At 34.8% G+C, this 14,265-nt stretch overlaps 1 protein-coding gene across 1 annotated transcript in view; it reads right to left on the bottom strand.

The window, feature by feature from the left end:
- Positions 1-13,910, bottom strand: part of LOC143388180 (uncharacterized) — a 30,678-nt gene extending 16,768 nt beyond the window's left edge. Inside the window, exons 1-2 of the mRNA XM_077108021.1 lie at positions 13,901-13,910; positions 11,353-11,934 (exon numbers count right to left, since the gene is read on the bottom strand). Coding sequence (XP_076964136.1) covers positions 11,353-11,934; positions 13,901-13,910 — 592 coding nt within the window. The remainder of the gene's footprint in view (positions 1-11,352; positions 11,935-13,900) is intronic.
- Positions 13,911-14,265: the final 355 nt, after the last annotated feature.

The following is a 14,265-nucleotide window of genomic DNA, read 5'->3' as shown; positions in this document are numbered from 1 at the left end:
ACTTTGTGCCACAAGATAGTGTGTGTTATATGCTATCAGTCTGGAGCAGGTCTGGTCCCTGATGCTGTCCTCATTACAGTGGCCGAGTGTGTAGCACAGCAACATGACATTGATAAACCACTGTATACCTTTCTATTATCTGCAAAATCCATGCTCTGGGAATAATTGAACTCTGCCTTTGAGTTATCTTCTTAAATTTCAAATTCCACCTAATATAGTTGCTACTCTAAGAGGCCTCTATGCATATTATCTTTCTTTTGAATAAGAATTATGCTCACTGTTTCTGGGTTCTTTACATATATCAATTATAACAGTTTCAGTGCAAGTCTGTGACACAAATATCAGGCCAAAGAGGAAATGCAGCATTCAGTTTCCATTGCAGTCATACTTATGCAGTAGATTCTCCTCCTACATACCATAGTTACAGTCTTTTTAATATCCTAGAAAACAAGGAGAGGTTGGGTGACTTCATGCTGTGATTCATAAGGTAAGATAATCATAGTAACCTTTACCAAGATGTTATGGGAAATTAAGGCAATTTATTTCCATTAGTAACACCTTTGGGATTTTAGCCAATAAGATTTCTTACAGATACCAAAAATAAACAAAATGCTGTCTTAAAAATAATCCATTTAAAAGCTGACTTTATAAGCTCAGAATTCTCTTGGTGCTGAATTTTGTCACTTCTAATATTCCTCACTTTTAATATCTCTAAAACCAGAATGCACTTTATAGTCAACAATGTCTTAATCTTATTATATTTTAGTTGCATCATTTTTCTTTCTTAGGGATATATGAAACCTAGGTGACATCCCTAATGTATTAAATTTGATGAAGTAATAAAATTGATTTATTTCAAATTAAAGTAGATCAAGGACTTAGGCATTAGACCAGAGACCCTGCATCTACTAGAAGAAAATGTAGGCCCAATTCTTTATCATGCCATCTCGGGAACCAATTTCCTCAATAAGGCTCTTGAAGCACAAGAAGTAAAATCAAGAATCAATAAATGGGATGGTACCAGACTAAAAAGCCTCTTGATAGCAAAGAAGACAATCAAGAACATGAAGAGAAAGCCTGTAGAGTGTAAGAGAGCCTATAGAATGGGAGAAAAATCTTTGCCACCCCAAAAAGACCCAATCAATAAAGGGACAAAGGAACTGAATAGGCACTTCATAGAAGACGAAATACAATCAGTCAATAAATACATGAAAAAATGTTCAACAACTCTAGCAATTAGAGAAATGCAAATTAAAACCACACTGAGATTCCATCTCACTCCAATCAGAATGGCAATTATCAAGAATACAAGTAACAATAAATGTTGGCATGGATGTGGGGGGAAAGTTTACTCATACATTGTTGGTTGGAATGCAATTTGGTGCAACCACTATGGAAAGCATTATGGGGATTCCTCAAGAAACTTAGAATGGAACCACCACTTTATTCAGTTACCCCATTCCTCAGTACATATCCACCCGAAGGACTTAAAAACAGCATATTACAGGGATGCAGCCACACCAATGTTTATAGCAGCTCAATTCACAATAGCTAAGCTATGGAACCAACCTAGATTTCCTTCAACAAATGAATGGATAAAGAAAATGTGGTATATATACACAATGGAATATTACTCAGCCTTAATGAAGAATGAAATTATGACATTTGCTGGTAACTGGAAGGAACTGGAAAATATCATGCTAAGTGAAACAAGCCAGTCCTGAAAAACTAAAGGCTGACTATTCTCTCTAATATGTGGATGTGATGGTGACACATAATAATTGAGGAGAGGGAAAAATAGAAGTTCATTGGATTAGACAAAGGGGAATAAAGGGAAGAGAAGGGGGATGGGAATAGGAGAGACAGTAGAATGAATCAGACTTAACTTTCTTTCCCATATGAATAGATGTGAAACTCCATATCATGTACAACTACAAGAATGGGGTCCTAATTAAAATAAGTTATACTCCACGTATGTATAATATGTCAAAATATACTCTACTGTCATGTATATCTAAAAAGAACACGTTAAAAAGTAATAAAATAATAGATGATAGTAGTTACTTTATATGATCCGTGTCTAGGCAAACTGAATAAATAATAAAGTTCTATAATCAAAAAAGAAAACTAATTTTTTGTTATTTTATGCTTATCCCATTAATACTTATAACAATTAATAGTTTATTATTTCATCATTATTTTACTTACCTATTTTTATTGTATGTTATTGCAACTAATGAGATCCTTTTGTTTCTACCACTTTTGTTTTCACTGAGAGTCAAAACTGGAACAACCTCAGGTTTCAATATTAAACACTTTCTGGTGGTTTTTCTAATCTTTACTGTGTCATGTCTTTTTGCATACTCCTTTATCACCAAAAGTTGAGGGATGTTCGTGACTGCTACAACCTATCTTTCCAAAGTATTCGTGGAGGCTGAAACTAGTTCTGGAAAGGAAAAGAAAGAATGTCTCCCCTTTGAGAATCCTGGGGCAGAGCATAGGGAGGGGGTTCTCAGACCTCCTTGTATTTAATGGTTCTTTCTGGAGTTCAGCTGTCTATTTGGAGAACTGTTTCTCCTCTTTCCTCTGTATGCATTCTTTAGTCTTCTTCTCCAACCATGTTTCTCTAAATGCATGTATATGCCATTCTTCCCCTTTACTCCCCTCACACATGTCATAGCATGTACTGAGATGTCATTTCATTGATATTATTGTTTTCCTAAGTTAAAGGGTATGACTTTCCCAATCTATTTTGTATGTGTGTCTACATACATGAGTGTGTTATGTGTGTATTTACTTTTTTATAATTCTAGGAAGATTATATATATATATATATATATATATATATATATATATATTAATATTATATGCCAAGTTTAAGAAGTCAAAGTGATCCATTTCAGAGTCTCTAAGATGCTGTTTGAAAAAAAAAGAAAGCACTATTTTTATGAATGCTTTAAATCTTTTTTTAATTTTCCAAGTTTCTTGGGAAGACTATGGGAAAATTACAATATTTACATTTTATATTGAATATGCCAATGTTCAATGCCTGTAATACCTGTCTTCTTCCAAATTCCACTCTTTTCCACACTGCATCTGTTTTTCAAATCACTATATATTTCTCTACTCATCCCCTTCACATTTAGATCTGCACACACACCCTGCAGATAGACGGAAAGGCACTAAGAGAAACAGCAGGAGCATGTCAGAAAGAAAACTGGTTGTTCAGCTCCTGGACAGTACCTTGAGTTGAAGCTGGAAGGAGCACAGGCTTTCTCTGAGGTCTCTTGCAAAAAGGCACTCATGACATTCCTGAGGGACCCACTCCCATGACCTAAGCACCTCCTTACACCTCACTCTGGAAGTTAGAATGTCGACATTCAAATTTTGTGTGTGCAGACACAAACATTCAGACCACAGCAACCTCTTTCCAAAACATTTCTGCAGTTCTTCTCCCTTAATATCCAACATGTTATTTAAGCAGTAATAATACCAACAACAACTAATGTAGCCAGAGGACAAAAGTTTCAGTTTTCTCTCCTGAAAAACATGTGATTTTGTTCAAGTCATAGGCCAGTTTTTCTATGAAGCATTTCCTAACCCAAGCAATATTACTGCCTCTTTTATTTGTGCTTCCTCAGCACAAATAAAATTTAAAAAGAAATATAATTAAATTCTGAGACAGACTGTAAGTTTCATTTACATGCCTGCTTCCTGAATAAACTGTGAACACTATGTCAAGACATGTTTTGTCTTAGTTATCTTTATGTCTCCGAGGTCTGGCGCAATGATCAGAGCATTGCAGGAATAAATATTTGCTGAGCAACTACAATTTCTTATTTTGTGCATTCATTCAACAAATATTTTTCAAAAGCCCTAAACTTCATTTCTTCATAGAGACTATTTCAAAATGTTCTAGTTCTGAACAAATATCTTATTTTCTTAATACCACACCTCAAGAACAATCAATTTCATAATTAAGATCATATACAAAAGCAACCATTTTCCTTTGATAAAATATAGTTTTATTTTTCCCACATTGTTTTTCATGGATGTTTTTTTAAATTATCCAGATGATTTTCCATGGAAGCCTTCAAGTGATTTAATTAATCAAAACATATTTAGAAAAGATGGAACTTCAAGCTCAGATTCAAATTTCCACGTTGACTGAAGTTCAAATTATGTTTTTGAGAAGTGCCATTATAAAGTCAGTATCAGTTGGCTACATTTTACCTCTTAGACTTATGTATCAGAATGGATGTGGACTATTGGAGAAGGCTCAAGAAGAACATGAAATATTACTGAAATGAAAAGAGGTCCTGATAGGAAATTTTAAATGAATAAGCATCATGTAACTTAGTTATTACTCATAAGCTTCACCTGTGCATATGAAAGACACTGTTAATTAAGTAATGGTTCATATAAACTACTACAAAAGACTGCATTCTTGCTATAAATATTCTAAAGGTTATACCTGTTCTGAATAATCTATGCGTGGATATCAGAGGGTAATGAAGAGCATGCAGGGAAAGGCATGCTGCCTTTAGTTTACATGATCCATGATCTTTCTGTGTTCATTTCTATCTTAAATTTTAAGGCAGGGATGTTATTGTTAAAATGTGATATTTCTCTTTCCTTTTCTATCCCTTTAGGTAGTCCCTTTGCTTGCCATTATCTCCATTGGACCCTGTAATTCTACCCTAACCACTCTTTTAAATCTTCAGTGTAACAAGCAGACTGATCTTGTTAAAATATAAGATAATCATTCCAGTCTCAAACTCTCCCCCAAGTTCTCATCTCACTTAAGTCAAAGCCAGTTCTTCCAGTGGTTTACAAAGCCCCACACAGTCTGAGCCTTTCTCTCTCTGGCCTTTTATCTTCCTCGCCTACTCATACCAATTTCATTGCTATTCCCAAATACTTTAACCTCTGGCATTTGTTGTTCCTCTGCCTGGAATGCTGTTCCACAAAATATTTCCCTAGATCTCTTTCTCATGTCTTTATAACTTTATTCACAAATCACTGTCCAGTGAAGCTGTCTTTGATCATTATATCAAATGTTAAATTGCTATTTCCCCTTTTTTTGTTTTAGTTTTCTCTACTGCAGTTATCACACCAGCCTACTGTGTACTTTTATCAATTACTTACTCATTTGGTACCCATCTAGCTCTTTTCTCTAGAATATAAGAAATTTAAAAATTTTTTCTTTACTCTTAATGCTTTTAAAATCCATGCCATGCATCACACTTCATCTTACCTGAGACTGGATAATTTATAAAGAACAGACGTTTTATTTTTCAGAGCTCTGGAGGCTGAAAGTCCAAGATCTAGGCACCAGCAGGTGTGGTATCTGGTTAGGGCCTTGTCTCTGATTCCAAGATGGAGCCTTGAATGCTGCATTGTCCAGAATGGAGAGCTGTTCTTCCTCACATGGTAGAAGACTAGAGGATATGAACCCGCTCCCCAAAGCCCTTCTGATTGTGGCACTAATCTGTTCATGATGGCTCTGTCTTTATTACCTTTCCACCACCACATTACCCCAATACTATTGCATTAGTGATTAAGTTTCCAACACATGAGCTTTGGAGGGACTATTCAAACTATCATATGTCTGAACTATTACTAGAAATAGCTGCTTTACATAAAACCTATCATTAATTTTTCCTGTTTCAGGCATGTCAGATCTATTGAATTAAAAAAAATGTATTTTAATGATAAGCTCCCCAAGTATGTTTCATGCAGTTAAAACTGGAGAGCCATCTATCTATATTTTAAGTTCATTAAATTGGAAATGGTGGTTTAGTCTTTCTTTCTTTCTTTCTTTCTTTCTTTTTATCTTTCTTTCTTTCTTTCTTTCTTTCTTTCTTTCTTTCTTTCTAAGAGATGTTTTGTTCAGAATTTTTATTACTATGACCAAAAAAACAGACAAAAACAATTTTAGAGGAAGAAAAGTTCATTGCGGGCTCATGGTTTCAGAGGTCTCAGTCTATAGATGGCCAACTCCATTGCTCTGGGCCTGAGATGAAGCAGAACATCAGGATGTAAGAGTGTGGTGGAGGAAAGTGGCTTAGGATGTGGCCACCAAGAAGCAGAGAAAGCTCTCGGTCACTGGGGTCAGAATATTAACCCCAAAGTCACACGCCCAGTGATCCACCTCCTCTAGCCACACACTACCTGTTTGTAGTTATCACCCAGTTAATCATTAAAATAGATAAATGCACTAATTAGGTTAAGGATCTCCTAATTCAATCATTTTTGTTTCCAAACTCTCTTGCATTGTATCCCACATCAGCTTTTGGAGGATGTCTCATATTTAAACCAAAACAGAAACTTTAGTGTTTCCTAGCATAAAATGAGTCTAAAAACATTCTTGCCTTGATAAATGCTAAGTGAATCTTTTTCCCTTAAGCCAATCTTTGCCTTCATGTATATGTTCACTGTCCCAGGCCAAGTCCTAATACTTTACACCTGAATCATTGTAATAACCTTCTAACTACTCTCCATGTACTAATATAGATTTAAAAAAATAAAAAGAATGTTTTCATATACTTTAGTTTCTGAAATAGAGATGCATCTTTTACTTGAAAGGTCAACATGGGTCTTCCTTATGCATGAAAAGTGAATGCAATGTGATATTTCTCTTATTTCCAAAAGTACATTTTTATACTAAAGATGTATTTTATCATGAAGGAAAAATGTATTTTCCTACAGAGTTGCTTCATCATACAATCAATTGTCCTTTCCTGCCTTCCACAGTCCTGTTTTTCTCATATTGCAAAACATCTTAACAGGTTAAAATACACATTAATCAATCTGGTTAACTTTGAGGAAGACCTCCATTACAGAATGATTTATTGCATAAATTTTAACTAAGGGCAGTCATGTGCTCAGAGCTAATATTCTTTTCATTAAAGAAAGTTTGCAGGTGCTTACTTTGAGCTCCAATTGGAGTTTTTGCTTAGGCACAGCAGATTCTCACCAGCATCTTCCATGGCTCTCCGTGAGCCCATTTCTGTAGTTCATGAATCACAGCTCACAAAGCACAATGGGTTGCGGAGAGGAGAATTCACACAGTGTGAACCCTCTCCATGTGCTACAGCTGTTTCCCCACCTCCTACCTCTCTGTCTTTTAAAATTTATTACCTTTTCTTGCTTTGCTGCTCAGAGGAACACAGGCTTTTTCCTGTAAGCCAAGTTCTTTATGATCACTCTAAATTTGGATGGAGCTCACAGTGGCTAGGTCATTGTAATACAGTTTCCAGGATTCATGGGGTGGTCTAGGTTGAGTCGAAGCACTCAAGTGCATCCATGCTGATTGCTCATGCTCTTTTTCTTTCCATCTGAACTTTGGCTTTTCCCTTGGTTCTATCAACCTTCTCTGGGATTCCAATTAATTGGCCTGAGCTGTCACAAATATTGGTAATCATGGGATGGCGATGAAGTAAACAAACCTTCCTGTGTCTAAATGATTGTGTAGTGCAAGGAAAGTTTCCAAATTAAGTTCACATGAACTTAATTTTTGTCTCCCAGCTCTAGCTGTACATGAGAATCATCAATTAAACTTAACTCTCCAAAGGCAGAGTCTGAACATCTGTGTTTCAGGTCTCCCTGGGTAATTGCTAATGAGTATTCAGGGCTGAGAACCACTAATGAGCTACCACAATGCAGGCTATTCTACTGTGTAGGGGATTGATGAGTAAGCCTACAATCACATTTTTGAACCTGAAAAACTTAACCAGATAAATAGACCTGATTCTTACTGCTTTATGAATTTCTCATTTAAATTCTAGTTTGAAATCAAATTTTATCTATCTCACCTGAAAACACTGAAATAATAAAATTTACTTGGTCTCTTAGAAAACAAGGGAAGAATATGGTCATATAGGATGAAACATCATTATGTCAGGGTTTGGCAAGGAAATAGCCTTATTGTGAACTTCAAGTGTTAAAGTGAGAAAAGAGCACCGACTGTTATCAGCCCCAGCAGGAAAATGATAAAACCCACAGTATAAATGCACTCACTGTAGGATAAAGTGCCTTTTGATGGAATCTTACTGGATGTCACATTTGGAATACACCCTTGAAATCCTTTATGCCTAAATCTAGACCACAGAAAAGATTCATTACAATCCAATTAAATTAAAATTCTAAAATTTATTTAAAAATTTTCAAGCTTTTTTTTGTAATTATAAGACTGTTTCAGAATGCCTTAGTTAAATAACTAAAACATTAATTTGATCTCATATATTTCCCTTTTAATTACCATTCACAACACTGAAATAGCCGTAGGAAATAAAAGATGCTATCTTAATGAACTACAGTGATATATATATATTTTAAAAAGGACCATAAGAAACAAAATAAATACCAAACCAGCACCACACACACTAAAAACTTATTTCTCATTTTCATCAAAAAGTTTAAAACACTGAAAGTTAATTCCCAAACCACTAAGGAAAGAAAATGGACATGATAGCACATATATAAATAAGGAGATTTTCGTGTATGTTTAATAAACTGGCACACGTGTATGAGACACTAAAAAAAATCAATTAACTTGAGAATAATTATATGACAGTAGTTTTGTCCTTTAGGAACTAACAGTTAAGTAGGAGAAGACAAGAGCATTTAGATATCAGTAAAACAGGATGAAATGTGGGAAGCTCTTTAATAGAGGTGTAGACTAGTGTGGAAGTAATGACTACCACTCCCACAGCAGTGTGAAAGTACTATTCCCCTGAGAGAAAATCCAGAAATGTTCCTTGAGTTGGGGTAATATTTGAACAAGGTCGAAAGTAGAGGAGAACTTCAGAGTGATATTGTAAAGTGGGAAAGGATGTTCCAGGGAGAAAGGGAGCTACTTCAGTGAAAAAATGAAGATGATTGAATTGAGAAAATAGAATACTTTAGAGTGGTGTGGAGAGTTTCACCTAATGTCAGGGACACACTGTGGAATGTTTTCAATGAGAAGCTGCAACTATTCTCTATGTAGTACAGAGCTCTCATGGTTCTTCAGAAAGTTTTGCTTAGATCCAATTTAGAAGGATTATTTCAAAGATGGTGTTAAAAACTAACTTGGAGAAGATAATGGCTAGATGTAGAAAATTTGGTTGGCTATAGAGTAGTACTACATTCAAGAGATGAAGAGGACCTGTGCTAAGGCCCTGGGAATAGAATGCATGGACTCAATTTAGAAGACATCTTTGATTTCAAAACAGCAGAGTTTGAAGAATTGTTATAGGTGAAGCATAGGCAAATGTTATGGCAAATAATACTAGGGATATGTCTATTTTGCAAAAGAAATATTTCCAGCATATATAAGATTAGCAAAGTGATGTTGAGATTGTTGTTCTGATGCAAATTTTGAAGAATATTTTGGAAATCATCATATTGTTTAATATATGTTATAAAAAAGAAAAATAAAGAATAAGCATGAAAGTTAAAAGAAGGCAGCAAATTGAAAGCCTAAAGTCACAGAGAGCTACAAGAATGGCCAGAGTAAGAGGAAAACAGCACTAAAATGTGAGTGATGTCTCAGAGACATGAGACAAGGTAGTAGAGGGGGTGAGCAGATAAATATAGGAGGCATAGATGGGGTAAGTTACCCCCCTTATAAATAGATGGGAAATCCAAAGATACTACAAAGCAAATAACATGGTTAACACAGGAGGAATTGGCCGTAGTGAATAATTTTGTATGATTCAAAAGGATGGAGAGGATGGAGACTAAATGTGAAGACCATGAGCAGGATGAACCTAGTAACGAATTGTTACCTTGTTGTACTACTAATAAGATAAAAGCATATCAATAGACATTTTGTAAAGAATAGATAAATACAAAGTATTATTTTCTTTTCCTGATAGATTAAATAAGAGCTGGTTGCCACTATGGATTTGTTAATCACACTTTAGCACCAGATATCCATCAACTTATAGCCTGCCTTCCAAGTGGATTTCAACGTCAGACTTTGATCCTTACAGGGAAGATTGATGAAATTGGGTGAAAGACATATGCACCAATGGGGAAACCGGAACTGTCCTGACCTGGACAGTAAGGCCCCAGGAAGCCCACTGATTCTAGATTGAACCCAAGTTATGTTTTTAAACTTTATTTTATATTTAGATAAAAATCATTTATATTTATGAAGTACAGTGTGGTGGCTTGATATGTGTATGTACTGTGTAATGATCAAATTATGCTAATTGGCATATCTCTCAACTTAAATATCATTTCTTTGTGGTGAGAGTATTTAAAATTCTTGTATTTATTTTAAAATATGCATTGCTATTGACCATAGTCACTGTGCAACAGAATAGCAGAACTTATTTCTCCTATCAGCTGTAACTTTATACAAGTTGATCAATATCTCTCTTTTCCTGTCCATCCCCTGCCTCCACCACCACTCTCTAATAATCTCTATACTTCTCCCTATATCAGTGAGTTTTATTTTTTTAGATTCCAGGTATTAGTGAGATTATATGATATTTGTCTCTTTGTGTCTGTCTTATTTCACAGGACATCATGTTTCTGGATTCACTTGTGTTGTTGCAAATGGCAGAACACAAGCAACCAACATATGTATGACATTTCTAATCATCATAGAAATACAAATTCAAACCCCAATGAGATACCACCTTCGACGTGTTATATTCACTATTATAAAAAAGATGCAAGATAACAATTGTTGGGAGGTTGTGAATAAAAGGGAACCCAACACAGTGATGGGGGTATTGTGAATTACTGAGATCATTTTTGGAAAAAGTATATAGACTCTTCAAAAGATAAAAAATAGAATTATCATATGATCTAGTGATCCCACTACTAAGTATATATCAAAAGGAAATAAAATCAGTATGTCAAAGAGACATTTGCATTCCCATATTAATTGCATCACTATTTGCAATCACCAAGATATGAGAACAAACTCATTATCTACCAACAGATATGTACATTTTTTAAAAAAATGTGGTCTATGTACACAATGGAGTATTATTTAAAAAGCTTAATTAGGTTTTAAGTAATGTGACACTCCATTAGAACCAGTAACAGTGATAATATACAAACACTTAGTTTGGTGGGTTTAGTGACATTTCAATGGTGTTGGAAGATTTCTGTCTAGTAATTAATTCCTGTCAAGAATTAGATGTGTAATAAGAATTGTAATGCATTCCTCTGTTATGTATTTTAAAAAATAAAGTCAATTAAATAAAAAAATAATTAGACCATTTTCTTATACAATTGGATGAGACATAAAATGTCACCTTTGCTTCTGTTATATTTTTAAGCAGGAAAAAAATTAAGGGGAAAAATATAATTACATCATGTGGGATGCAGATGTAATTTCACACTTACCAGAATAATATTGAGGACAGATACAAGTGTATCTTCCTATCTCATTGAGACACGTAGCCCCATTCTTGCAGGGATCTGAAACACATTCATTCACTTCCAAGTCACAGTGCCTTCCTTGATATCCTGGGACACACAAGCAGGAATAGCCATTGATGCCATCCTGGCACACAGCCCCATTGTGGCAAGGGCTGGAAGCACAATCATTGTGATCTATTTCGCAGAATCTTCCAGTGTATCCAGCAGGGCAGATGCAGACAGGGTCGACAGGGTCTTGGTGGCAAATACCACCATGTTGGCAGGAGTTCACACCACAGGAACCAGTGGTGATTTCACAGGTGATCCCACTATACCCAGGAGGACATTGGCACTGAAAGCTCCTTTTTCCTGGGGTGTTCACACAAGTGACACTTCCTTGACAGGGACTGGAGAAATAAGGATCTCTCATGTTGTCACAGTCTTTGTCCAAATTATTGGCTATGTCTGAACAATGGCAATTGCTTTCTTGTGAAAAACCTTTGCATGCAGAATTGTTTTGGCAAGAATTTGACAGGCACCTGGTGTTGTTTGTATTGCAAAAAGAATCTACGAGGAAATAAAAAAAAATAAAGATTAAACTTATAAAATTGTTGAGGGTAAAATTAAGGAACATCTTTCTTTTAGACCCTATGTCACCTCAAATTCATTAATGAAATACATAGTTGGCTGCATTCTAATGATGAGTTTTAATTCCCCACTTGTCAAAATTTGTTATGTAGTTGCTAATATGAAACAAACAAAAAAGACTGGTTTGAGATTCTTTCTTCTCCTCCTTATTCCCTTTCTCAGGTATAAGATAATGTGAGTTGAAGTAACCATTAACCCTTCCTATATACTTAAAATTTTGAAAATCACATTCTCTCATGGGAGACTTTGGGAATATTGGGAAGTGAATTACAAAATTCTCTCTGAATAAGATATAACTAATGTTTAAGTGAAGACTGTTATTTGTTTTTTGACTGTTTTATCACAATTTCAACTTATGCTCTAAAGAGAAATGCACAGAAAAATGATAAAAATAAAATTCTGGTTATTTACTGAAGTTGTTTATGCACAAACATTCCAGAAATTTTACATATATTCTTTCTTATTCTCACCGCAACACAAAATAATTATGTAAACTTTACAGTTTTAAGACAGATTAAGTCCCATCACAAGGACATTGATGTAGTAAAGTTTGTGCAAACTTTCATTTTCCTAAAATCATGACTGTTCTAGGAATGTATTTTTAAAAATATATTTGGAACAACAACCTGCATTAAAGCAATAATTCTTTGATTCTTTCCAAATTGATCAGATACTCACGTAAATATGTTTTCCCTGGACATATAGGCATTCTTATTTTCTCAATCTTTTATATTGAGAAGTTCTATAATTTGACACCTCAGTTGTGTTGGCCCACAAAATACAGTTTTTTGTGTGGAATCAGATAATACATTTTTCTTTTAATTCTTTTCTCACAATACTGCCCCAAAGCGTAATAGCAGATAATAAACAGTACAAGCTTGTAATAGAACACAGAAAATAAAATTCTCTTAAATCATAAGACATAAATACGCCTTTATAAAGGATGGACCATCTTCTTAGGAAAACTCCTTATCCCTCTCTCTGTTTTTTTTCTGTTGGTTCTGTTTCATGGAGAACTCAGATTAAAGCAGATTTTGGTACTGGAAGCAGTTCTACAGGAACAGATTGAGGATATTATGTGATTGGTTAGACTTTCATCCATTTGCCCTAGAACTTTTCTTTCTGGATTGGTTCTCTGAATGGACTAGGTTCAAAGATACTAATGACTCTATTGCCAATAATAAAGAGAGCAGTAATTGTCCATGATGTGATCTGCTAATGTAGACATGCAAAGTTTGACACTGGATACTTCTTATAACCACTTATTAAAATCAAGCAGCTGAAAGACTGTGCGCATAATATATTAAAGCATTTTTTGGAAACTGATACATATAGAAAGAATGGATGCTGATTCTTTTCAGGACCTACCTCCAACACATCTCTTTGCTTCTAAGACCTATAATTAGACTCAAGTCCCAGTGGGGGAAAGGTATTTCCATAAGAAGTTGTACTGCAAACAGCAACAACAAAAAATTCTATTTGAATTTCTAATTTACACAGACAGAAATCGAAGAAATACATGTGGGAATAGATATTGAGGTGACTACAGAAGAACCATGAAGCTGGATCTGTCTGAACTTATTGATAAAATCTCCCTGAACAAAGATCCTACCTTTAATGTTAACAGCTCAGAGTTTTAAAAGTTTATTGACTGAAATAAAAGGTTGTAAGTGAATTTAAAATTTGTACCTTACTTAGTTGAATAAAAGAGAAAACATTCAAAAGCTTAGAGAGCTTGGATTATTTATTTATTTATTTATTTATTTATTTATTTATTTATTTATTTATTTATTTATTCATGCTGGGGATTGAACTTAGGGTTTTGTGCATTCAAAGCACTGAGCTGGAATGTTAGAGCAGATATGTCATTAAGACCTATTCACACCCTGGGACATGCCTGTCATCCCAGTGACTCAGGAGGTTAAGGTAGGAAGAATACAAGTTCAAAGACAGCCTTAGCAACTTAGTGAGGCCCTAAGCAACTTCATGACAGCCTGGCTAAAAAAAAAAAAAAAAAAAAAAAAAAGGAAAAAAGGAGGGGCTGGAATGTTGCCAAGTGGTAAAGTGCCCATGGGTTCAATCCTGGGTCCAAATAAAAAAAAAAGAAAAGAAAGACCTATTCCCCCACACCAGAAGATGCTAGAAGAAATATCTTTTACAACTACAACAGAGGTGTCTATCTGTCTATCAGATAAAATGGACTTCGAGTCAAAATTAATAAGAAGGGATAAAGAAGGCCATTTCATACTG

Source organism: Callospermophilus lateralis, unplaced genomic scaffold, assembly GCF_048772815.1.
Source record: "Callospermophilus lateralis isolate mCalLat2 unplaced genomic scaffold, mCalLat2.hap1 Scaffold_112, whole genome shotgun sequence".
Taxonomy (NCBI): Eukaryota; Metazoa; Chordata; class Mammalia; order Rodentia; family Sciuridae; genus Callospermophilus; species Callospermophilus lateralis.
Note: the sequence above shows the minus strand (reverse complement) of the source record. Positions and strands in the feature narration are given on the sequence as shown.